We start from the raw sequence: 24,305 nt of genomic DNA, 5'->3' as shown, positions 1-24,305 counted from the left end.
GTGTCTCCCTCCCACCCTCCCTATCCCACCCCTCTAGGTGGTCACAAAGCACCAAGCTGATCTCCCTGTGCTATGTAGCTGCTTCCCACTAGCTATCTGTTTTACATTTGGTAGTGTATATATGTCCATGCCACTCTCTCACTTCGTCCCAGCTTACCCTTCCCCCTCCCTGTGTCCTCAAGTCCATTCTCTAGTTGAGGCCTGTGGGATCTAGTTTCCCGACCAGGGATGGAACCCAGGCCCCCTGCATTGGAAGCACGGAGCCTTAACCACTGGACCACCAGGGAAGTTCCAGTCAATATTTTTTCTATGTGCCGCCTCCTCCTGCACCCTACGCCGCCCTCCCTAGCGGGGGAGCGCTTCCGCGCGCTGAGCAGGCCCCCGGAGTGGGCGGGGTGGGAAGGCCATTGGTCGCTTCCCCTACCCGCAGACCGAGAGGCCAAGTCAAAGTCAGCGGGGGCCTGGGGTGGTGGTGAAGCCGAGCCCTCCAAGTCTGCGGGGTACGAGGGGTCGAGGGGTCGGCGGGGGTACGGGGCGCTGCCAGAGCCCCTGCCTCCGCGCTTTCCGGCCGGCTCCAGCGACTGCTGTGGGGCCTGGCGGAGTGGGCTGTGGCTGCCTCCTGGGGCCCCCAGGGGACTGCGCGGCGCTGCGTCCCCTGCCGCGCTCGTTACCGCTGACGCGGCCAGGAGGCGGCGCACCGTACCCGCCGTCGAGGCGGCCGTGAGGTACTTTGGAGGGCTCCGCCTGCCTGGCTTTTGTGCTATTTTTTAAAAACAACTTTATTGAGGTATAATTTACATACCATTACATATGCCCATCTTAAGTATAAAATTCAACGATTTTTGGTGAATTTACCGAGTTGTGCAAAGTTCACAAGAATTCAGTTTTTAGAACATTTTCATCATCCCAGTAATGCTCCCGGCCCCTGGCCACCAGTGATCTGTTTTTTGTCTCTATGGATTTGTCTTTTCTGGACATTTCATATAAAGGGAATTGAACGATATGTGTTTTGTGTCTGCCACAACTTTGAGTAATGTTTTAGAGGTCTTTGTACTATTTTAGTGGGACAATTGGTGAAACTTCAATAAGATCTGTAAAATGGCTGATAGTATTGTATCAATGTTAATTTCTGAGTTTACATAATTGAATTATAATTATATAAGTTGTTAACATTAGAGGAAGCTGGGTGATGGGAAATGTGTGCTATTTGTGCGACTTTTTTTGTAAGTAAAACAATTTCAAAATAAACCTCTTTTTTTTTTTTTTAATTTAAGCTTAGGGTGTGAGTTGTGCACTGCTTATGATTGTCTATGGTACTGAGATAGTGGTTTCTTTTCTTTTTAAAAATTTTTTTAAATTAAAAAATTTTTTTATACAGCAGGTTCTTATTAGTCATCAATTTTATACACATCAGTGTATACGTGTCAATCCCAATCGCACAATTCATCACACCACCACCCCCACCCCCTCGCCGCTTTCCCCCCTTGGTGTCCATATGTTTGTTCTCTACATCTGTGTCTCAATTTCTGCCCTGCAAACCGGTTCATCTGTACCATTTTTCTAGGTTCCACATGCATGCGTTAATATACGATATTTGTTTTTCTCTTTCTGACTTACTTCACTCTGTATGACAGTCTCTAGATCCATCCACGTCTCAACAAATGACCCAATATCGTTCCTTTTTATGGCTGAGTAATATTCCATTGTATATATGTACCACATCTTCTTTATCCATTCATCTGTCGATGGGCATTTAGGTTGCTTCCATAACCTGGCTATTGTAAATAGTGCTGCAATGAACATTGGGGTTCATGTGTCTTTTGAATTATGGTTTTCTCTGGGTATATGCCCAGTAATGGGATTGCTGGATCATATGGTAATTCTATTTTTAGTTTTTTAAGGAACCTCCATACTGTTCTCCATAGTGGCTGTATCAATTTACATTCCCACCAACAGTGCAAGAGGGTTCCCTTTTCTCCACACCCTCTCCAGCATTTGTTGTTTGTAGATTTTCTGATGATGTCCATTCTAACTGGTGTGAGGTGATACCTCATTGTAGTTTTGATTTGCATTTCTCTAATAATTAGTGATGTTGAGCAGCTTTTCATATGCTTCTTGGCCATCTGTATGTCTTCTTTGGAGAAATGTCTATTTAGGTCTTCTGCCCATTTTTGGATTGGGTTGTTTGTTTTTTTAATATTGAGCTGCATGAGCTGTTTATATATTTTGGAGATTAATCCTTCGTCCGTTGATTCGTTTGCAAATATGTTCTCCCATTCTGAGGGTTGTCTTTTCGTCTTGTTTATGGTTTCCTTTGCCGTGCAAAAGCTTTGAAGTTTCATTAGGTCCCATTTGTTTATTTTTGTTTTTATTTCCATTACTCTAGGAGGTGGATCAAAAAAGATCTTGCTGTGATTTATGTCAAAGAGTGTTCTGCCTATGTTTTCCTCTAAGAGTTTTATAGTGTCCGGTCTTACATTTAGGTTTCTAATCCATTTTGTGTTTATTTTTGTGTATGGTGTTAGGGAGTGTTCTAATTTCATTCTTTTACATGTAGCTGCCCAGTTTTCCCAGCACCACTTATTGAAGAGACTGTCTTTTCTCCATTGTATATCTTTGCCTCCTTTGTCATAGATTAGTTGACCATAGGTGCGTGGGTTTATCTCTGGGCTTTCTATCTTGTTCCATTGATCTATATTTCTGTTTTTGTGCCAGTACTGTATTGTCTTGATTACTGTAGCTTTGTAGTATAGTCTGAAGTCAGGGAGTCTGATTCCTCCAGCTCTGCTTTTTTCCCTCAAGACTGCTTTGGCTACTCAGGGTCTTTTGTGTCTCCATACAAATTTTAAGATTTTTTGTTCTAGTTCTGTAAAAAAATGCCATTGGTAATTTGATAGGGATTGCACTGAATCTGTAGATTGCTTTGGGTAATATAGTCATTTTCACAATATTGATTTTTCCAATCCAAGAACATGGTATATCTCTCCACCTATTGGTATCATCTTTAATTTCTTTCATCAGTGTCTTATAGTTTTCTGCATACAGGTCTTTTGTCTCCCTAGGTAGGTTGATTCCTAGGTATTTTATTCTTTTTGTTGCAATGGTAAATGGGAGTGTTTCCTTAATTTCTCTTTCAGATATTTCATCATTAGTATATAGGAATGCAAGAGATTTCTGTGCATTAATTTTGTATCCTGCAACTTTACCAAATTCATTGATTAGCTTTAGTAGTTTTCTGGTGGCATCTTTAGGATTCTCTATGTATAGTATCATGTTATCTGCAAACAGTGACAGTTTTAATTCTTCTTTTCCAATTTGTATTCCTTTTATTTCTTTTTCTTCTCTGATTGCCATGGCTAGGACTTCCAAAACTATGTTGAATAATAATGGTGAGAGTGTACATCCTTGTCTTGTTCCTGATCTTAGAGGAAATGCTTTCAGTTTTTCACCATTGAGAATGATGTTTGCTGTGGGTTTGTCGTATATGGCCTTTATTATGTTGAGGTAGGTTCCCTCTATGCCCACCTTCTGGAGAGTTTTTATAATAAATGGGTGTTGAATTTTGTCAAAAGCTTTTTCTGCATCTGTTGAGATGATCATATGGTTTTTATTCTTCAATTTGTTAATATGGTGTATCACATTGATTGATTTGCGTATATTGAAGAATACTTGCATCCCTGGGATAAATCCCACTTGACCATGGTGTATGATCCTTTTAATGTGTTGTTGGATTCTGTTTGGTAGTATTTTGTTGAGGATTTTTGCATCTATATTCATCAGTGATAGTGGTCTGTAATTTTCTTTTTTTGTAGTATCTTTGTCTGGTTTTGGTTATCAGGGTGATGGTGGCCTCATAGAATGAGTTTGGGAGTGTTCCTTCCTCTGCAATTTTTTGGAAGAGTTTGAGAAGGATGGGTGTTAGCTCTTCTCTAAATGTTTGATAGAATTCACCTGTGAAGCCATCTGGTCCTGGACTTCTGTTTGTTGGAAGATTTTTAATCACAGTTTCAATTTCATTACTTGTGATTGGTCTGTTCATATTTTCTATTTCTTCCTGGTTCATTCTTGGAAGGTTATACCTTTCTAAGAATTTGTCCATTTCTTCCAGGTTGTCCATTTTATTGGCATAAAGTTGCTTGTAGTAGTCTCTTAGGATGCTTTGTATTTATGCAGTATCTGTTGTAACTTCTCCTTTTTCATTTATAATTTTATTGATTTGAGTCTTCTCTCTCTTTTTCCTGATGAGTCTGGCTAATGGTTTATCAATTTTGTTTATCTTCTCAAAGAACCAGCTTTTAGTTTTATTGATCTTTGCTATTGTTTTCTTTGTTTCTATTTCATTTATTTCTGCTCTGATCTTTATGATTTCTTTCCTTCTGCTAACTTTGGGTTTTGTTTGTTCTTCTTTCTCTAGTTCCTTTAGGTGTAAGGTTAGATTGTTTATTTGAGATTTTTCTTGTTTCTTGAGGTAGGCTTGTATAGCTATAAACTTCCCTCTTAGAACTGCTTTTGCTGCATCCCATAGGTTTTGGATCGTCGTGTTTTCATTGTCATTTGTCTCTAGGTATTTTTTGATTTCCTCCTTGATTTCTTTAGTGATCTCCTGGTTATTTAGTAACGTATTGTTTAGTCTCCATGTGTTTGTGTTTTTTACGTTTTTTTTCCTGTAATTGATTTCTAATCTCATAGCCTTGTGGTCAGAAAATATGCTTGATATGATTTTAATTTTCTTAACTTTACTGAGGCTTGATTTGTGACCCAAGATGTGATCTATCTTGGTGAATGTTCCGTGCGCACTTGAGAAGAAAGTGTAATCTGCTGTTTTTGGATGGAATGTCCTATAAATATCAATTAAATCTATCTGGTCTATTGTGTCATTTAAAGCTTCTGTTTCCTTATTTATTTTCACTTTGGATGATCTGTCCATTGGTGTAAGTGAGGTGTTAAAGTCCCCCACTATTATTGTGTTACTGTCGATTTCCTCTTTCATAGCTGTTAGCAGTTGCCTTATGTATTGAGGTGCTCCTATGTTGGGTGCACATATATTTATAATTGTTATATCTTCTTCTTGGATTGATCCCTTGATCATATTATGTAGTGCCTTCCTTGTCTCTTGTAACATTCTTTATTTTAAAGTCTATTTTATCTGATATGAGTGTTGCTACTCCAACTTTCTTTTGATTTCCATTTGCATGGAATATCTTTTTCCATGCCCTCACTTTCAGTCTGTATGTGTCCCTAGGTCTGAAGTGGATGTCTTGTAGACAGCATATATATGGGTCTTGTTTTTGTATCCATTCAGCAAGCCTGTGTCTTTTGGTTGGAGCATTTAAACCATTCACGTTTAAGGTAATTATCGATATGTATGTTCCTATGACTATTTTCTTAATTGTTTTGGGTTTGTTTTTGTAGGTCCTTTTCTTCTCTTGTGTTTCCCACTTAGAGAAGTTCCTTTAGCATTTGTTGTAGAGCTGGTTTGGTGGTGCTGAATTCTCTTAACTTTTGCTTGTCTGTAAAGCTTTTGATTTCTCCATCGAATCTGAATGAGATCCTTGCCGGTAGAGTAATCCTGGTTGTAGGTTCTTCCCTTTCATCACTTTAAGTATATCATGTCACTCCCTTCTGGCTTGTAGAGTTTCTGCTGAGAAATCAGCTGTTAACCTTATGGGAGTTCCCTTGTATGTTATTTGTCGTTTTTCTCTTGCTGCTTTCAATAATTTTTCTTTGTGTTTAATTTTTGCCAATTTGATTACTATGTGTCTTGGCGTGTTTCTCCTTGGGTTTACCCTGTATGGGACTCTCTGCGCTTCCTGGACTTGGGTGGCTATTTCCTTTCCCATGTTAGGGAAGTTTTCGACCATAATCTCTTCAAATATTTTCTCAGGTCCTTTCTCTCTCTCTTCTTCTGGGACCGCTATAATGCAAATGTTGTTGCATTTAATGTTGTCCCAGAGGTCTCTTAGGCTGTCTTCATTTCTTTCCTTCTTTTTTCTTTATTCTGTTCTGCAGCAGTGAATTCCACCATTCTGTCTTCCAGGTCACTTATCCGTCCTTCTGCCTCAGTTATTCTGCTATTGATTCCTTCTAGTGTAGTTTTCATTTCGGTTATTGTATTGTTCATCTCTGTTTGTTCTTTAATTCTAGGTTTTTGTTAAACATTTCTTGCATCTTCTCGATCTTTGCCTCCATTCTTTTTCTGAGGTCCTGGATCATCTTCACTGTCATTATTCTGAATTCTTTTTCTGGAAGGTTGCCTATCTCCACTTCATTTAGTTGTTTTTCTGGGGTTTTATCTTGTTCCTTCATCTGGTACATAGCCCTCTGCCTTTTCATCTTGTCTATCTTTCTGTGAATGTGGTTTTTGTTCCACAGGCTGTAGGATTGTAGTTCTTCTTGCTTCTGCTGTCTGCTCTCTGGTGGATGAGGCTATCTAAGAGGCTTGTGCAAGTTTCCTGATGGGAGGGACTGGTGGTGGGTAGAGCTGGCTGTTGCTCTGGTGGGCAGAGCTCAGTAAAACTCTAATCCACTTGACTGCTGATGGGTGGAGCTGGGTTCCCTCCCTGTTGGTTGTTTGGCCTGAGGCAACCCAGCACTGGAGCCTAACTGGGCTCTTTGGTGGGGCTAATGGTGGACTCTGGGAGGGCTCACGCCAAGGAGTACTTCCCAGAACTTCTGCTGCCAGTGTCGTGGTTTCTTTTCAACATAATGGTTTGGCTGACCTTTCCACTCCCAGAGGTCCTTGGTGAGCTCAGTTTCCAGGATGTTCCTTAGGGCCATGTAGGGGCTAGTACAGAGGGCATGGGTCCTGGGTCACCAAGGCATGTCCTGCAGGGGTTTAGGGAGGGGCTTTTTCACTTCCCTCCGATGTTGGCTCCTCCAGGGCTGCTGAGGGGTGTGGGTGGATGGCCTCTGCATGGAGGGCCTTATGCTGGACCTCTATCAGCCTGAGCAGGCCCAGTCCAGGCAGGGACCTGAGAGGCTGGGCAAGCTCAGAGGGAGGGAGGTGCAGACCAAAGGATCTGGAGAGGGTTTCAGGGGCTGAGACTCCAACAAGTGCCTGGACATCTGCCCAGGGACTTCCTCAGAAGCTGCTGATGTTATGCCTCAGCTTCCTGTTGCCAGGGCAAAAGGGATAAGCTCAGAAGGGAGTCTGTCTAGGTCTCAGAGGAAATGAGAGCTTGTTAGAGAAGAGAGCCAGAACATGTGCAGGGACCCATGGATGCACAGCAGCCCACGGATGAGCGCCAATACCATCGCAAACACATTGAGTGATGGGATCACAGCATGGAGACACAAAAGTTTCCTGCAGGGGCTTCCCTGGTGGTGCAGTGGTTAAGAGTCCGCCTGCCAATGCAGGGCACACGGGTTCAAGCCCTGGTCCGGGAAGATCCCACATGCCGTGGAGCAACTAAGCCTGTGTGCCACAACTACTGAGCCCGTGCTCTAGAGCCTGCGAGCCACAACTACTGAAGCCCGTGTGCCACAGTTACCGAAGCCTGTGCGCCTAGAGCCTGTGCTCTGCAACAAAAGAAGCCACCGCAATGAGAAGCCCCCACACTGCAACGAAGAGTAGCCCCTGCTCGCTGGAACTAGAGAAAGCCTGCACACAGCAACGGAAGACCCAACACAGCCAAAAAATAAATAAATAAATTAATTAAATAAATCTATGGAAAAAAAGTTTCATGCAAACACATTGGCACACAGCCCACCCACGGGCCATGTGTCCCACCCTTCAGGCGGGCCTGGCTGGGGCTGGAGGGGAGACCAGAGCAGGGGTCTTAAAGAGCTGAGTGGGCAGAGAGAGGGCTGGAGGACGCGTCTGGCATCCAATCCCTGGCACTTCTTTCTCTGTTTCCGAGCATCTGTCAGTCATTTCCACATCACTGAGCACCTACTACTGCTAAGGTAAGACCTGTCCAAAGCAGGGCACAGACTTGGAGACCCAGCCCTGCTCTTGAGGAGCCCCCAGCACACCCAGCTGGTTCCCTGGGGGCAATGATGGACAAAGGGCATTCATTGGGTGTTGGCCAGGTGATGAGAGGCTAAAAGGGATTCTTGGGGAGCCTAACAGGCAACAAAGCCCTCAGGCTGGAACCCAGGCTTGGGGGCAGCAAAGAAGGAGGCCAGGTGGGCGGCAAGGACAGAGCTCCCAAGGTCATATGACCCTGACGTGTGGAGACTCCCCAGAGTGACCAGGCAGAAGGGAGCCAGGGCATTATGGTGGCCCACCACCCGGTGCAGCAGCGGTTGCCCCAAGGACCTAGCTGCTCTGTCCCTCCCACAGCATGGCCTGTGCTTGCTTGCTTCTGCCTGTGCTTGTGTACCAATCTGGACTCTGCCACTGCTAACCAAAACCCACTTCAAACCAGCTTGAGCAAAAAGGAGAAATGACCGTCTTACAAAATGGAAAGGCTGAACGGCCAGGGCGTTATTCCAGGCAAGGTGGCCCCAGGGCTTCAGGATATAAGCCACCTCTATCCTCGCAACCTAGCCCTATGTTGGCTCCATCTTCCTCAGGATGGCGAGCGGCCATAAATGGCCCTCAGTAATCTCCCTCCCCGTTCTGAGTTCCGTTTCCCAAAGTTCTAAGGACGTTTCCAGAACTGCGTCTCACCATCCTGAGTCAGCTTTGGCTCACACAGTCAGTTTTGGCTCACATGTCCATCCCACAGGCCTGGGAGGGGCGGGAGGCAGCTCTATCCAGGCCACAGAACCTGAGTGTAGGTAGGGTTGGGGCCTCAGGAAGGAGGGAGGCTGGGCAGGCAGAAATGGCAGGTGACTGTTCCAGGGTCAGAGGTCCCAGAAGCGGTAGTTTCACCCATCCCAGTGGGCTCACCCACCCTGCCAGGACAGCCAAGTGGCCCTTGGGATGGCCTGAGTGCATGGAGCCCAGGCAGCTGCAAGACTGTTGGGCATCAGGTTTCCTGGAAGGGAGCAAGGACGCGGCTGTGCCCAATATGGGCTGGGTGCCTGGACTACCCTGCAGTCAGTCGCATGTTACAAAACAGCCCCAGTTGGGGAGTGGGAAACAGGTGAGTGGCTATGTGTGGATCAGCAGGGAGTCAGGGCCAGGAACCTGGGAGGAGCCCATGACCTGTGGCCAGGTGAGAGATGACTGGGGCAGGGTGGGGCTTGGAAGGTAGCACTGGAGGTGGATTTGAGAATGAGTGGGACTTGGTGATATTTGGGAAGTGGTGGCAGTGGGCGGTTCAAGTAGGAGCCTGACACCAGACCCAGGACAAGAGGAGGTCTGGAGGGCCAGCTGGGACCTGCTGAGGATGTGGGGCCTTGGGGGACACTAGGATCACATGACAGCTGGAGCAAGCCTAGGTGGACAAGGGGTTCTGCCAGCACAAGGCTAGGCACAGAAGGGACAAAAGGACTGGGAGGAGGTGGCTGGGCTGTCCCCAGGCGGCTGCTCTCTCCTGCCCAGGCTCCATCTGGCCCTGGTTTCCTCTTTTTTTAAAAAATTTATTTGTTTTATTTATTTATTTTTGGCTGCATTGGACCTTCGTTGCTGCATGTGGGCTTTCTCTAGTTGCGGTGAGCGGGGCTGCGCGGGCTTCTTATTGTGGTGGCTTGTCTTGTTGCAGAGCACGGGCTCTAGAGCGCAGGCTCAGTAGTTGTGGCGCACGGGCTTAGTTGCTTCACGGCACGTGGGATCTTCCTGGACCAGGGATCGAACCTGTGTCCTCCACATTGGCAGGCAGATTCTTAACACTGCGCCACCAGGGAAGCTCCGGCCCTGGTTTCCTCTTGCTCAACCTGACCAGGCTCCCCAGCTCTCTCAGGCCATGGTCACGCCCCCTTCCCCAACCCCCTCCACTGAGAAGGGGCGGGGAGAGCGGGCCACTCTTCCTCTCCTGGGCCAGCCTCTGAGCAGCAGACAAGGGTGATAAGAGCCCCACAACTAGCCCTCTCACAGGCCAGCCTGGCCTGACAGAACCACCGGCACCATGAAGGATGAAGTGGCTCTTCTGGCCACTGTCACCCTCCTGGGAGTCCTGCTGCAAGGTGGGCTGGCTTCTGCTCCAGCGGTGGGTGGGCCTCGGACCCCTGCAGTCTGCCTTCTGCCCTCCAGGCACTGGGGAGGTGCTGGGGTCCAGGCCCAGGTGAGGGACAGCCCAGACTCCTGGTATGAAAGCTCTTCTGGCCCCCACCAGAGGGCTGAGGGGCTTGCACTTTCCCCAAGTGGGGAGGGGGAAGCCCTGGAGGGGTGTCTGAAGGGTGAACTGTGAAACCCTGGGCAGGGACCAAGGCTGAGAGGTACCCAACCTAGGGGATGGGCAGCGAAATGGAAAAAGGCCCCTGAGGAACAACTGAGGTAGGCATGTGGGCTGCCTGGCTTGGGGTTGGAAGGTGGCCCCTCAGCCAGCATAAAGAACCCTGGAGGAGGGCAGGGGCTTTCAGGGAGCAGGTGGGGCATCCAGCTATGTTGGGCTCTAGGACCTGAGCAGCGGGGCAGGGTGCCAGGATGAATGGGTGTTCTGATGGTGAGTACAGAAGCGGGACAGCCATGGGCTTGATGTAGCCCTACTCCAGCTGATCCCTGCCCTCTCCAGCGGTCCCCTCTCTGGGTGTCCCAGTGGGAGGGCCCCATCCCCTGGCCCTGCCTTCAAAGTCACCCTCTCTATGCTGGAACCATGTGGAGCTAGACAGGGTTGAAACCTGGTTTTTGGCCCCCAAAGGTGCCTGCTTGGTGCCCTTATCAGAGCAGCCCTAGAGACACATTCCTGGGATAGATATTCTGGCTTTGGGGGACACCATTGCCTCACACTGTATGGGCTAGGACAAGACACAGCCTGGGGCAGGGGCCCTGGGGTGGCTGAGCAGACAGGCTGACTTGATCTCCAGTCATACCAGTAAGCTTGGCCCTCAGCCCTTCCTCATGTGCACTGTGCTGGCAAGGCCACCCTTGGTATCCACAGTGCACTCAGGTTGGGGTATGTCTGCAGAGGGCCTGGCACCAAGGGCACCAGGGCCATGGGACTTGCAGGAAGATAGTTGGAGACACCCAGTACTGGGACTGTTTGTGTGGTGGGCACCTGGCCTCAGGCCAAGAGAAGGGCTCCTGTGCACTCAGACCCTCAAGGGCCAGCCCACCCTCTGTTCCCACCCATGTTGGAAGGGAGAGGGGCAGAGCCCTGGTGGCTTGGGGTTGGACTAGAATAGTGCCAGCCGTAACCACCTGGGGGCAGAGGAGAGGGTGTCTGTCAGATTGAGGCAGAGCCTGAACAGAGAAACTGAGGCAGGAACCCACACTACAGTTTGGAGGCACAGCGACCCAGGCTTGGTCGGGAGGTCCCTCCTGGTGAGCTCTGTGGGTGGCGGAGCAGAGACGGTTGGCCACAGGGTGCGTGCTCCTCTGTACCTGGAAGGATGCAGCCAACTGTGACCTCAGGTGGCACTCCCATTCCAGGGACCTGGGCCAAAGTCCATGCCTAGAGGATGGGAGTTGGACATTTGCCTGTGTTTTGCAAGTGAAATGATTCAGGAGCAAAGTCCTTCTGCGGGCAGGTGTCCGTGACGTGTCATCCCCTTCCCCTACACTCACTGGGCTGGACAGGGCCTCTCAGAGCCCCAGGCCGGCACCCTGCCCTCCCCACTGAGTGTCGTGGACACAGGGCAAGCTCGGAGAAGAGCAGGGGCCGGCGGTCCCCTTGGTCGGGCTTTTAAAGGGGAGTCGTGACGAGCAGGGAGTGGAGCTAGGATAAGAGAAGATGCGCGGCCAGACTGGAGGCGGGGCCGGGAGTCTGGGTGCCAGATCTGACTCCGGCAACACCTCCTCCCCCAGCCTACTTCTCGCTGCAGGTGATCTCGGCGCGCAGGGCCTTCCGCGTGTCTCCGCCGATCACCACCGGCCCGCCGGATTTCGAGCGCATCTACCGAGCCCAGTGAGGCGCGGTGGGAGGGCGCGGGGCGGGGAGCTAGGCAGCCCCGGGCGGTCAGCTCGGAGGCCCCAGGCCGGCGCCCTCATGCCGCTCCTCCCCCACCGCAGAGTGAACTGCAGCGAGTACTTCCCGGTGTTCCTCGCCACGCTCTGGGTCGCTGGAATCTTCTTTCACGAAGGTATGAGAGCGGGGCAGGGGCGCACGTACTAGAGCCCCGGGGGTCCCCGCATCAGCGGGCTCACTCCACCCCGCCCTCCCCTTTCCCAGGTGCGGCGGCTCTGTGTGGCCTGGCATACCTGTTCGCGCGCCTCCGCTACTTTCAGGGCTACGCGAGATCTGCGCAGCAAAGGTGAGAACCGGGGCGGGGCTCCCGGGAGGTCCACCAGGGCGGGGAAATGTGGCTTGGCTTGTGGGCAGGGTCTTGACGGCGGAGGCCGCAAGCGGATGGCGGGCCGGACCAGACTACTGGTTGGAGGCGGTTCCCTTTTGGGGGCAGGTGGGCGGGCCCTGGTGGAGGCGGCCCGTAGGGTTGGGGTGGGGCCATTGCCCCGCCCCGCCCCCGCTGAGCACCGCCCACAGGCTGGCCCCGCTGTACGCGAGCGCGCACGCGCTCTGGCTTCTCGTGGTGCTGGCGGCGTTTGGCCTACTCGCCCACTTCCTCCCGGCCGCGCTGTGCGCCACGCTCATCGGACAGTTCCAGAAACTGCTGCAGAAGGCCTGAGACGGATGACGCCGGGTGGGCGGAGCTGGAGTTGAGACGGAGCCTCCTGGAGGACGGGGGAGGGTGCTCGCCCCCATCCCAGTCTCTCATTAAACCGTGATCTCGAGTGCACTCTCTGGGTCGGAGTGGGTCGCGCACTGCGGGTTGTAGAGCTTGGAGGGGCCTAGCTTCAGGCCACAGCAGTCTGTCGGGCTGCGGGGCGGCGGGGCTGCGGAAGGAAAGAGGCCTCGCCTGGGCAGGGGCTCGATCGGGCCCTGGGTCCGGTCCTCTCCCGCCCTGCTCCCAGACGCTGTTAGTCACACATCCTTTCCCGCTGGGGCTCACCCCACGGCTTCTCCTCCCTGCGGTCAGCGCTTTCCTCGCCTGTTCCCCTCCTATGAGGCCTGCCTCTCCACTGACCCTCAGCCGCCCTATTCCTCATACCCTGGACTTCACAGCCAACACGAGGGACTTTTTTTTGGTGGGTACTCGGTTACCGGCATCTAGAACAGTGCAGTGTTCAGGGCAACCTGTTGCGGCCCGCAGAGAACGACGATGAACGTAATCAATGTAGTTTTAATAGGCGCTGTCCAGTAAACGTCCTAGTGTCTCGGGGGACCAGATCCGGGGAAGGCCTGCTGGCCGGGAAGAGTCCCTAAAATGGTGACTTTTAGCTGAGCAGGCAGAGGAGAGGAGCTTTCAAAGCAGGGCAAAAACAAAGGCCCTGAGATGGATGGGAGACCCTAAAATGAGTCACAGACTGGGGACAGGAGCAGGGCCTTGGAGACGGTGGAAAAGGCGGGGCTGAGACCCACGAAGGAGTGGGACGAGGAGGTGGGGGATGCCTTTGGTGAGAGGCGGCTGAAGGCACTTGGGGAGGGATGGTGGGCGCTAGGAGGCGCGCTCCTAGGAGAGTTATCACGGAAGTGAGGGCGGTTTGGGGGCGTGGACCCAGATTCCGCACCAGCTCCATCAGCGAGTTACCCACCGGGCGCCCGGGACCCTCCCAGAGAATGCGAGCGAGGTCCTGCGGAACTGCGCGGAGGGCGGGAGCGCCAGGTGGTATCGCTGGGCGGCTAGGCGCCCGGCTGTGAGCTCGGAGCCCTCACCTGTGAGGCACACACTTCATTAACCCTTTATTACAAGGAGCGCTCTTATAGAAGTATATGTGGACTTAACGTGAAAAAAATCAAATGTATCCAAGAATAAAAAACACAGCACATAAAGTAGTATATGCATTCCAGTGTTCGCGCGGAGACAGTGGGCGCCCAGGAAAAGGCTCTTCTATAAAGGCCTGGCTCAAGGGGGCCAGGGTGCGAACGGTTCCGGGCGGCGCGGACCGGCCTCAGGCACAGTGTGGGGGCCTCCTGCCTCTTCCCTGCGGCCGGCGGGCGGGGCAGCACCAGTTCCTGGGGCCTCCGGGCCAGCGGCCACCCCAGGCCAGTGGAGTGGGGTGCCAGGCAGAACCCCTCAGACTGGGGTGGCCGCGCCTGGCCCTCCGGGGGCAGCGGCGACGACATCCCAGGTCTCGTGGGCTTCAGGGCCAGCCAAAACGCACCCTCAGAAGCCCTTGGCTTAGTCAGCCTTTTTCAGGAAGATCTGGAAGAGCCGGGCTCAGTGTCAGCTGGGGTCTCAGAGAGCAGCCCTGGTCTAGCTTTTTGGTACAGCTCCCCATTCCCTGCACCCAGCCCTGCCCTATGTCACCTCACTCAGAATGACCCACACCGGCGAGTCTGTCTGGATGGAGAGGCGCAGTGCTTCCAGGGGGCCAAAGGCTGGGTCCACTTCTCCCTGTGCCACACCCTTGTAGAAAGAGCCTGGGGGAGGGCAGCAATGAGAGGTTGCCCCAAGACTCCTGCCTCTCCTCTCACCTCCACTTGACTGCCCCTCACTCACCGATCTGGAGGTAGCCATCAGAGCTCCGAGGGTACTGGAGAGTGGCTGAACGGCCCTCCTGCAGGGCCTCCTTGTCTGACTGGGGGTTCTAGGGGCAAAATCAAGGGGCTGAAGCCAGTGGCTGTGGAAGGGGCAGGCCTCAGTGCACACCCACCTGCTACTACACTCACATCAAAGGGCAGCACCTCCACAGATGTGTTGAAGAGCTTGTCCTCCGGGTGCTCAATGTTCCCACTTCGGAAGAAGAACCTGTGGCCAGACAGGCCTGTGAGCTGCTGCAGGGATGGGGCACTGCCCAGGCACACTACCCAGCGGAGAAAGGCCAGGCCTGGGCCAGGAGTGCAGTAGGTGGGCCCTGAGGTACTGGGTGAGGCTGGGCACCACCCGGGGCAGCCGTTGGACTGTGCAAGGCAACCAGGGCCTTACTTGTAAGGACAATGGTGATGGGCAATGTCACTGAGCTCCTGTGGACACTGTTGGACTTAGTCTTTACAAAGTGGCTACTGTTCTGAGCCCCACTTTTCAGATAAGAAAATAAGGTTAAGTAATTTGCGGGGGGTCACAGAGGGAAATCTGCAGGTCCAGAAATTCGTGGTGAGGCCTCTACCCTGGTAGCCACCCTGCCCCTCCCCCAAGGTGGACCTGTGGGCGCTGGCACTGACCGCTCCAGTCGCAGTGGCTGGAAGAAGCGGAAGCGGATGAAGTCCCCTGCAGCGGGCGTGAAGGCCCAGAAGAAATCCTCGCGCAGGTAGGCCTTCTCCAGGGTGAAGTGCTGGTATGTCTTGAGGCTTGTGCTCACTTCCGCTGGCGGGTTCACATGCTCCTTCCGCAGTGCCTGCTTCCCAAAGTCCTTGTCCTACAGTGGAGGAGGGACAATGGTGCTAGGGTGGGCCCTGCTACCTCCTTGCCCAACCTCAGCCCAGGCTCTGCTGTACTCAACCAGGCTTGAGTGTGGCACTGCCCACCTTCAGTTTCTGGATCTTGCCCGCCAGTGAGGAGTGAGTGCCCACGTGCTGGAAGAGGGATGGCTTGAAGCGGATCCGCAGGTTGGCCTTCTGCCGGTCACAGTGCTTCTGTGGAGGGAGGGTGACACACGCTAGGGCTCAGCTCAACTCTACCTCTGAAGACAGAAACTCCTCCAGCCAGCAGCGCAGTCTCCTCCTGTCAGGTGCACGGTCACCGACACAGTCCCTACTGGAGGCTGCTTGCTCCACCGCCCCCTCCCGCCTCTGTGCAGGCTCTGCTCACCGCATCCTTCTCAGGATTGCAGACCTTCACCCACAGAATATGGTCCAGGAGCCAGTCGATGGGCTTGTCCCGGTAGAACATGAGGATGAACTCCACAATGACGCTCAAGTCCAGTGACTTGAACATCTTCCCTGGGGGTGGGATTGGAGGGAAAGGGGTGCTGAGTAGGCAGCTCTGCCCTGCCCTACTTCCTCTTAATCCCTGTGGGGGACACTGGGGAGGGTCCCACAGCAAAACCTCTGGCTGGCTGCAGGCAGGTGCAGGTAACAAGAGGGCAGATGGGATGGTGAGCCCAAACATCCCGATGCAGAGAGCAGGCAGGAACAGGCCAGGTGGGGCTGCAGCGGGCACTCCAGGCAAAGGCTCAGAGCACAACACTGCATGGTACTAGGGCTCGGAACAGGGCGCGGGGCTGAGAGATGATGACAGAGGCAGAAGTGGGCTGGATGGAGATATTTTGGTCAGGTCAGTGGGGCAGGGAGGGGGGTGGCACACCGATGAAGCCCAGCTGGGAGAACTCCAGGATCATCCAGTCCTCCGAGGGCTGCTGGAGTGCGAAGTTCTTCATGGTGCTCAGGTAGTTGGGCTTGGCTATGATGTCATCCTCCAGCTGCACAATGGTGGGTAGGTAGAAGGGGGTCGGGACTCAGGATGGGCACAGGGGCAGGGCAGGGCTTGCCACCCAGGCCCATCCAGGGTCCAGGGGGAAAAGGGACAGAGCAGGGTCTCAGTGCTCACCTGCACGTAGTAAATGCCTTTAGACTGCGCATACATCATGAGGAAGCAGTAATCAAGGTTCTGTTTGGTCCTCCACCTGTGGGCCAGGGGCAGGGGCCTCAAGAGCTCAGACCCCCTCCACCTCCAGTGTGGCTACCACAGAGGCCACTGAGTGGGTAGGAGACCACCCCCCCCATGCAGGGGTCCTCCAATGGAACAATGGAGGCACTGCAGGGAAGTGCCCAGGACTCATACACCCACAGACTAGGTTCTTAGCACAGGTGGGCAGGTTGCTGGGGACACAGGGAGGTGGGTAGTGCTAGTACCTGACTCTCTCCTTGGGGTCCCCAAAGGACTCTCGGAGGCGGGAGAAGTCAGGGTAGAAGTGGGGAGAAGGGGAGATGACCTCTAGGAGCCCAGAATGGATCTCTGTAGGGAACCTGGGGGACAGGAAGGCCCAGTGAGTGTGCAGCCTCCAGGGACTGGAGCAGGGACAGAGCTGAGCTAGCTAGACCCCGTCCTTTTCTTAAGACCCACCAGGCAGACATCCCCTGACACCACACCCATCCTACTGAGGCACTGAGGCTCCAGAGGGGTTGGGTCATCTCTACATGCCCACCCCCTTTCAGCCAAGAGGGGAAGCACCCTTTCCCACAGAGGGATGGCGCATCTTGATGGGGGGGGGGGGCACGGCCGGCACCTGTCTGCCCAACACCCCGCAAAGGGTCCTCCCTCCACCAACCTTGTCGGGTTGTCAGTACTCACAAGGCCTTGATATTCTCCGTCACCAGCGAGGTATACTGTGGGTCAGTCTGTGGGGAGACCAAGTGCCCTCCATGAGCCAGGCTGCCAGCCCAAATGGCCTGGAAGAAAGGGCTGGGGGAAGGACACAGCCTTCTCTCCCACATGGAAGGAGTGAGCCCACCATCCTGAAGGCTAAGTAAGGCTGGGCCTGGGGGCCACAGGTGCCTCAGAAAAAGCCCTTTTACATACTTCGGTCCAAGGGGTGGGACAGACTATAATTGGCATCTCCACGAGGGGGTGCTAAAATGTCTTTCCTTTTAACTTTTTATCCTGTTAAGTTTGTGAGTGAAACTGACGATTGAACTTCTGAGAGTTTTTTCCTCCGAAATGTTGCTGTTTTCATTCTCCTTGTTATTTTGTGCCGTGTGTCTTCCTCTGAATGTCCCCTCGACCCGTGCCCCAGCCCACTTGCCTCAGCGATCAGCACCACGATGACCGAGTCCTCTTTCTCCTGTGGGCTTAGCTCTGAGATGAGCGAGTGCAGCGTGTCAGTCAGGTACGAGTGCACCTCGCGCCGCACGCTGGGGATGCCCATCACCACTGACACTGCAGGGACGCGGAGGGTCGGTACTGGACACTGCGTGGGGATCGTCCCACCACCCGCCACTCGCCCCTCCTGGGCCCCGCCCCTACCTCCGGTGCGGCCCTGGCCCACGCGCACGGCGGGCTGCAGGCTGCTTTCCTTGGCTAGCAGGTGTGGCAGGTGGTGGAAGACAGTGGGTAGGTGCAGCACGTGCTTGTGCGAGACGTTCCACGGCTTCAGGCGTGGATCCTCTGGGTGGGTCGGGAAGGGACAGGTCAGACAACGCGGTCTGCCATCAGCCTCGCATCCCCTGCCACTTCCCGCTCCTGCGCTCACCGGTTAGGCGGCCCCAGGTGCGATTGCTGTCTCCGTCTCGCAGCGCTTGTCTCTCCGACACGGCCCTCTTGATCTCGTCCAGCACCAGGTTGAGCTCCTTGGAGCGCTTGAGGCTCTCCTGCTCAGCTGCATGCAACCGGTCACGCAGCGCCAGAAACTCCCGCTGGTACACGTCCACCACATCGCCTGTGGGTGGTACACAGGCTGTCACCAGGGGGCAGCCTAGAGCTGAGGTACTGCCCCTTGAGTGTTAGCATACACATCTGTTCATATGCCTGCCACATGTGAGCCACATGGGGTTACATAAGGGTCACTCTGAAGTCACAGTGACACTCACACTTGGGGAAGAAAAGCCTCCACTGGGGGAATTAGCCCTCTCCAGTGCTCTCCCTTTATTTTCTGCATTGAGGAGACATCTGAAGTGGGAGGGCTGCAGAACCACTTCCAGCCCCAGGTGAGACAAACCTAAGCTGAGGCTGAAAAGGCTCAGACTGAATCCTCTCCATCCCCTCCCCTCTCCTCCCAAAGCCCCCTCTTGCTTCTCCTTGCAGCATCTCCTCCTTCCAGGAAGTAGGGCACCCAAGGTCCCAACCAGGGCACAAGGACCCAGACCTTCCTCAAGGAGCTCTTAGCATTGAGGCCAACCTTCCCCTGTTCCTTCTTTCAGCCTCTGCACTTTGCTTCCCATCCCCCTTCACAGAGATCACTGGCAGCCCCATCCCCAAGGCCCCATGGGGACAGAAAACCTCCCTGGACTCTCCCCCGTATCCTCCAAGTAGGACTGTGCCCCAGGCACCCATTCGTCACTGTCCTCATGGTTGTCATTCTACACTAGGCACCAGCTCTGGATTTGCAATCTCACACAGTCCGGTGGGGGTGGGTGGGTGGGGACTGTTGCAGTTACAGCCCCCAATGCTCAGAGGAGCAAATGAAGTTGAGAAACTAGTCAGGGGTCCCTCAGCAAGTCAGGAGCAGAAAGGGGACAAGAGCTCTAAGTGCCCTGAGGCCTGCTTCTCTGGAGATCTGTTCTAGGCCTAGACCATGCCACCCCAGGGGGGCCTGTGTCAGAACCTCCAACTGGGCCCCATGTGCAGGCACTAGGGGTGCACATGGGCCAGAAGCAGCACAGAGGTAGGGCTGCCTGACAGTGGAGAGGGATCTCCAGGGTGCCAAGTACCTGGCTCCACCAGTCTGGCCCGGCCCAGAGAGCAAGAATGAGACAAACAACATCGCTATCTGCTGCTGAGGCAGCCAGGTCCTGCCAGGCTGTACACTCTCAAGGCCTTTTCTAATCCGGCTTTTGACCTCTTTATTTGCCATCACACACACCTCCTTTTCCTTGTCTGATGTCTATGCTTTCACACATGCTGTCTCTTCTGACTGGAATCCCCTTTTCTCTTCTGGGCCTGATGAAAACCCATGTAGCCTTCAAGGCGTAGTTGCCTTCCAGATCTCCCCTCTCACCCTCAGGCAGCTCTTATGTTCCTTGATCCCTTGGGGGGGGGGGTGGTCACAGCCCCCAGAATGCCCTGGGATGGTGTCACCTCCCCACAATCGGGTATACCAAAGGTCATGACCAAGGCAAAGTTCGGTCGTCTCAGGACACCCCCTTTCTGCAGCTGGGGCAGAGGTTTAAGTGCTAAATCCCGGGGAAGAAGGAGGGGAAGCCCCTACGCAGGACGGAAAGGCTGTGGGGGGAGGAGCGGGGGAGCCAAGCAGATCCTTGATGAGGCACTCCCGAGTCAGCAGCTTGCCTGATCTCCCTTCCCACACCCTGCCCAAGGGGCCAAAGGCCAGGCCACTTCAAGCTTCTGTGCTCAGGGACAGCCCTGCTGGGGGAGGGAGTCAGGAGTCAGGTTACCAGATCTTTGAGGCTCTGCTCTGGGTTCTGAGGCCAGGTTACCCTGGAAACCTGACCCCTTGAACAGGGAGCTGGCCACCCCCAGCACTCACCTGCTCAGCTGCCAGTAGGGAGGGGGGACTGGAGGTGCTGAGGCCCAGCAGGAGGGAGTTCAGAGCTGCCTACACAGGCAGGTGGCCTCCCTCCTGCCTGAGTCCCTACCCACCCACCTATTGTCCCTGATGCCCTCCCCAATGCCACCCCAGTGCTGTGGAGCTGCTGAGTCTTGCAGGGGCAGCCCTTGTGCTACTGGCTACACCCAAGGCAGCTCCCTGCAGTGGGGCCCTCTGTGAAGTGGAGGGAGGGTAAGGAGACCTCATCCCCCTCTGACTGCTGTTGCTGCCCCTGTCTGCACCGCCCCACCCCCCAAACCCATGGCCTTCTCTGATCTTTAAGTAGGCTGAGCTCTGTCCAACCTTAGCCTGCCCCAGGGGGACAGGCCAGTGGCAGCGGTGGGCCCTGCTGACCTGAATCACCCTGACCACCCAGGCCTGAGCACAGCCTGCTTCCTACCCTGGCCTCCCTTCCTAGGAGCCTTCTTCTGCCCAAGTCCTGGGGGCAGCTGTGGTCACACTACTGGAGGCTTTCCCGCCCCTTCCTCCACCAGAAGGCAGAGTAATCAGGATACCTGAAGCCCATGGACCACAGTCTTCCCTTTGGTTCCCTCTTTGTTAAAGAAACAGATTCAAGAGCCAGGCTGGGGCACAGACCTTGTGCTCTGTACTTAGGGAAGGGGAAATAGGCTCAGAGGGGCACAGGCAGGTTCCAGGCCCAGCAAAGGTGTGCTGTTAACCTGCAGTGAGGGGACTTCCCTCGCGGTCCAGTGGCTAAGACCCTGAGCTCCCAATGCAGGGGGCCCAGGTTCAATCCCTGGTCAGGGAACTAGATCCCATATGCCGCAACTAAGACTTCGCACGCCTCAACTAAAAGATCTTGCACGTGGCAAGGAAGATCACACATGCAGCAACGAAGATCCCGCGTGAGGCAACTAAGACCTGGAGCAGCCAAATCAATAAATAAATATTAAAAAAAAAAAAATCCTGCAGTAGGGCAGGGGCATGGAGAGGGTGCAGGTGTTCACCTCCTCTCCAGGACTTGCACTCACCCTCCCAGTGGTCAAGACAGGCATCCATCATTGCTGAAATCCAAGAGAGGGGACAGCCTAGACATTGGGGAGGGCTGTGTGGCTGAGGCCACCCCCCTGGAGGGTCTGCTGTCTTCCCTGGGGACCTTCAGCAGCTGCTTGGCTGAGGGCTACAGTTTGAGCATTAGTGGAGATGCTGCACAAATTTGGTCAAGGCTGGATATGAAAGTGGGCCTGAAACCCCGTATCTAGGGTCCGTCTTGCCAAGGCCTATGTGTCCTTCCTGGCCCTTGGCTTCCAGGATGCCACCTGCTCCTGCTTTCCCTTCCTCTCTGGCTTCCTGCCCACCTCTTCCCTTCCCTACAGATTTGGCTTCCTCTGCCTTTCCCCTAAGCATCGGTGCCTGGGCCAGCCCTCTCCTGAGCCTCCTACTCACTGCAAGCTGGAAGCCAAGGTCCAGTCTGGCCTCAGACTTAGTCTGGTTTCCCCATGGGCTTAATACAGTCGTCTGAATATAAGAATGAGAAAGGTTCATATAAGAGCCCAGACTCAGTCTTTTCTTCAAGCTTCCAAAGACCAGACCCTACTGGGACCCCCAAAACAGTAACAGTCCTCGACGGGGAAGGCCCAGGTGACCCTCTTGTCACATGTCACAGAGGCTTCTGGAGTGCCGCACCCAAGGGACAAGGACCCCTGCATCTGAGCCCCACATTTCTTTGAGTAGGGGTGCTCTCCTGCTCCACAGGCCCTCCTGGATGCCCCGCTTAGGGACAGCAGGCCCTAAATGGAGCCACGGGTATCCCCCTCACTCCTGGACGCTGTGGCCAGCCAGACTCACAGAGAAGGTGTCCTGGTGGGAGGCTGGTGCTGCAGTTCCTGACACCTGGCTGAGGGCCAGTGGCTGCCGTAGGAGGCACACAGGAACTGCGGCCTAGCCCAGGACAGGGTGCAAGAGGTCATCGCTCCACTCACAGCTGAACAAATGTGCCCCAGCCCGTCAGGTATGGCCCCACCTTGGCCTCCATGCCAGGCTGCTTACATGGCCACTCTCCCAAGGGTCCAAAATGCCCTCCCAAAGGTGACACACCCCACCTACGGAGAACTCTGCCCCAGCCATGCCCTCCATGTACCAAGTCCTAGGGGGTCTCCCCTCAGGCCCTCTGGAGCCCCTAGGGCAGCCCAGGCCTTCACCCAAACAGGGCTGGGCTGAGCTGGGCGGGCAGGAGCCAGGCTGGGACACTGGGACTTGGAGGGTCAGAAAGGCTCCAGCTTCTCCCGCAGCCTCTGTTGGGGAACAGGGAAGCAGGAGGTGGGAGGGAGGCAGAGGGTCAGTTGGCCTCAGCCTGATCCTGCTTAGGCCTCCTGCAGGAAAGCCAGACGGCAGGAAGGAAGCAGCTTTTCCCGGTGCCTCCTGTGCTAAAGGCTGGGTGGACAAGGGCCTGCGAGCGCCTCCTCAGCCTTCAACCCTCAGCCAAGGCCCCACTCAGCCCCAGCCATCCCAACCAACACAGGGCAACTCCAGCCAGTGCTGGGGCCTGCCCCCTCAGTCCTAAGTGTGCTGGCCAGATGCAGAGGGCCATGATGGTGGACTGGCCAGCTTAACCAAACTTCAGGTGAGACCACACAAAATAAGTTAACCAGCGGCCAGGGCTGGGTGGGCTGCTCATGAGGCCCTCCATGCACCCCCCAGGCCAGTAGCCACAGGAAGGCTTCCGCAGCACCCACATCCCTGCGGAGGAGTCCTGGGGCCAGATGTCCTGGAGGAGGGCTGTGGAGGCCCCAGGGAGCCGCACCCACAGTGGGCTGGGGTGGCGAGGTGGTGTGAAGTGATGGTACTGCCTGGATGTCTGGCTGCCGCCTCACTCCTGTCTCAGGATTGGTGCACCCAGATGCCTGGAGCCGGTACCTTGGGGACCCTCTGGCACAGCCACCTCTGTGACCTTGTGTCTCTGTCCCTCTCTGAGAACTCTGAGGTCCCCAGCTCACCAGAGGGAGCTACCCGCCCTAACACGGGCAGAACTGTACTCACGGAGGCCGGTCCTGACCGTGCATGGGGCACCCGACTCCCGCTCACCGGCGCGGCCCAGCCCAGGCCAGAAGAGAATTTCGTTATTCCAGCAGCAAACAAGTGGGAGCGAGGATGGGAGGGGCGTCCTCTCGCACCGCCCGGGCGGGGAAGGGGCGCCCGCGTCGGCTTCCGGCCGCCTTCCGCGGCAGCTGCCCGGACCCCGCTCCGGCCGCCGGCGCCCAGGTGTGGGAGGGGGCGCGGGGCGGGCGACGGCGGGGGAGAGGCTTACCTTTCTGGCCGCTGAGCGCCGCGTACCAGGAGAGCGAGAGGAAGGCGCACAGGCAGAAGAGCAGCAGCGTCAGGAAGGCGCCATTGCGGAGCCTCATCTCCTCAGGTGCGCGGTGGGCGCCGGCGGGGCCGAGGCCGCATGGCCCGGGGGGGCCGGGGCCGGGGCGCGGGGACCTGGAGGCTGCAGGGGCCCCGGCCCCGGGGCGGGGAGGGGCTGGGAGCCCGGGGCCGGGCAGGGATGCGGGCGGGCCTGCCGGGCTGGTGACTGGACCGGGCGCCGCGCTGACGGCTCCTCTGGGGCGCGGGGAGTGGACCGCCTAGGCTCGGCGCTTGGGCCGGGCCAGGCTGGGCTAGGCTGGGCGGCGAGAGCCGCGGCCCGGCCTGGATCCCGGGCCGCCGCGGAGTCGGCTGCGAAGGGCGGGGCGGCCGGGATTTAAAGGAGCCGCATCATCCGCTGCCTCCACCAGCACCACGAGGGGGCGGGGTGGGGGACCAACGCCCGGGATCCCGCCCTCTTGGCTCCGGACAGCGGCCCCCGCGTGGGCTCATGCGTCCCGGACTTCACGGCCCTGGGCACCGGCCTCAGGTAGGTCAAAGCTGGGGCCTTCGCGAGTTCGCGTCCTCTGTGGTGGAGGCCGTGTGAGGGGGTCCCCCAACCCCTTCTCAGTAACGTTTTCGTTGTGAACTCTCGCAACCCCAGATCTGGACCTCAATCGCATTAACTTGAGGACCCTCAGGTCCCTGCCCCAGGTCTGAGAAGTCTAGGCAAATAAAGGTGAGACAAGCTGGGACCTGGGACCTGGAACCCTTTGCTGCAGTGCTTGCACCTGGACAAACATCTCCTCCACCAAAAAAATACAAAGAAACTACAAGGGACTAAAAAGTACTGTGTGCATGGGCAGTTGGGGCA

At 54.9% G+C, this 24,305-nt stretch overlaps 2 protein-coding genes across 3 annotated transcripts; one reads left to right on the top strand and one right to left on the bottom strand.

Annotated features, from left to right (window-relative positions):
• Nucleotides 1–309: 309 nt before the first annotated feature.
• LTC4S (leukotriene C4 synthase) lies at nt 310–12,723 on the top strand. The gene is made up of 6 exons (XM_061189008.1): nt 310–725; nt 9,944–10,112; nt 11,710–11,894; nt 11,999–12,069; nt 12,159–12,240; nt 12,471–12,723. The coding sequence occupies exons 1-6, from the start codon at nt 310–312 to the stop codon at nt 12,610–12,612; spliced, it is 1,065 nt and encodes a 354-aa protein (XP_061044991.1). The 3' UTR covers nt 12,613–12,723.
• Nucleotides 12,724–13,714: 991 nt separating this feature from the next.
• Nucleotides 13,715–23,493, bottom strand: MGAT4B (alpha-1,3-mannosyl-glycoprotein 4-beta-N-acetylglucosaminyltransferase B). Of its 2 annotated transcripts, none has more exons than XM_061190060.1 (15): nt 23,397–23,493; nt 18,116–18,301; nt 17,890–18,030; nt 17,669–17,802; nt 17,218–17,264; nt 16,779–16,892; nt 16,474–16,549; nt 16,231–16,345; nt 15,736–15,866; nt 15,453–15,560; nt 15,150–15,343; nt 14,658–14,736; nt 14,488–14,575; nt 14,296–14,408; nt 13,715–14,190 (listed from the first exon to the last, which is right to left on the bottom strand). In XM_061190060.1, exons 1-15 carry the CDS (start codon nt 23,491–23,493, stop codon nt 14,167–14,169), a joined length of 1,647 nt encoding a protein of 548 aa, XP_061046043.1. In that variant the 3' UTR covers nt 13,715–14,166. The 2 variants fall into 2 exon arrangements, with proteins under 2 accessions (XP_061046043.1, XP_061046044.1); XM_061190061.1 differs by having other exon boundaries at nt 17,669–17,721.
• Between the last annotated feature and the right edge of the window lie 812 nt (nt 23,494–24,305).

Source organism: Eubalaena glacialis, chromosome 4, assembly GCF_028564815.1.
Source record: "Eubalaena glacialis isolate mEubGla1 chromosome 4, mEubGla1.1.hap2.+ XY, whole genome shotgun sequence".
In the NCBI taxonomy this organism is placed as follows: Eukaryota; Metazoa; Chordata; class Mammalia; order Artiodactyla; family Balaenidae; genus Eubalaena; species Eubalaena glacialis.
Note: the sequence above shows the minus strand (reverse complement) of the source record. Positions and strands in the feature narration are given on the sequence as shown.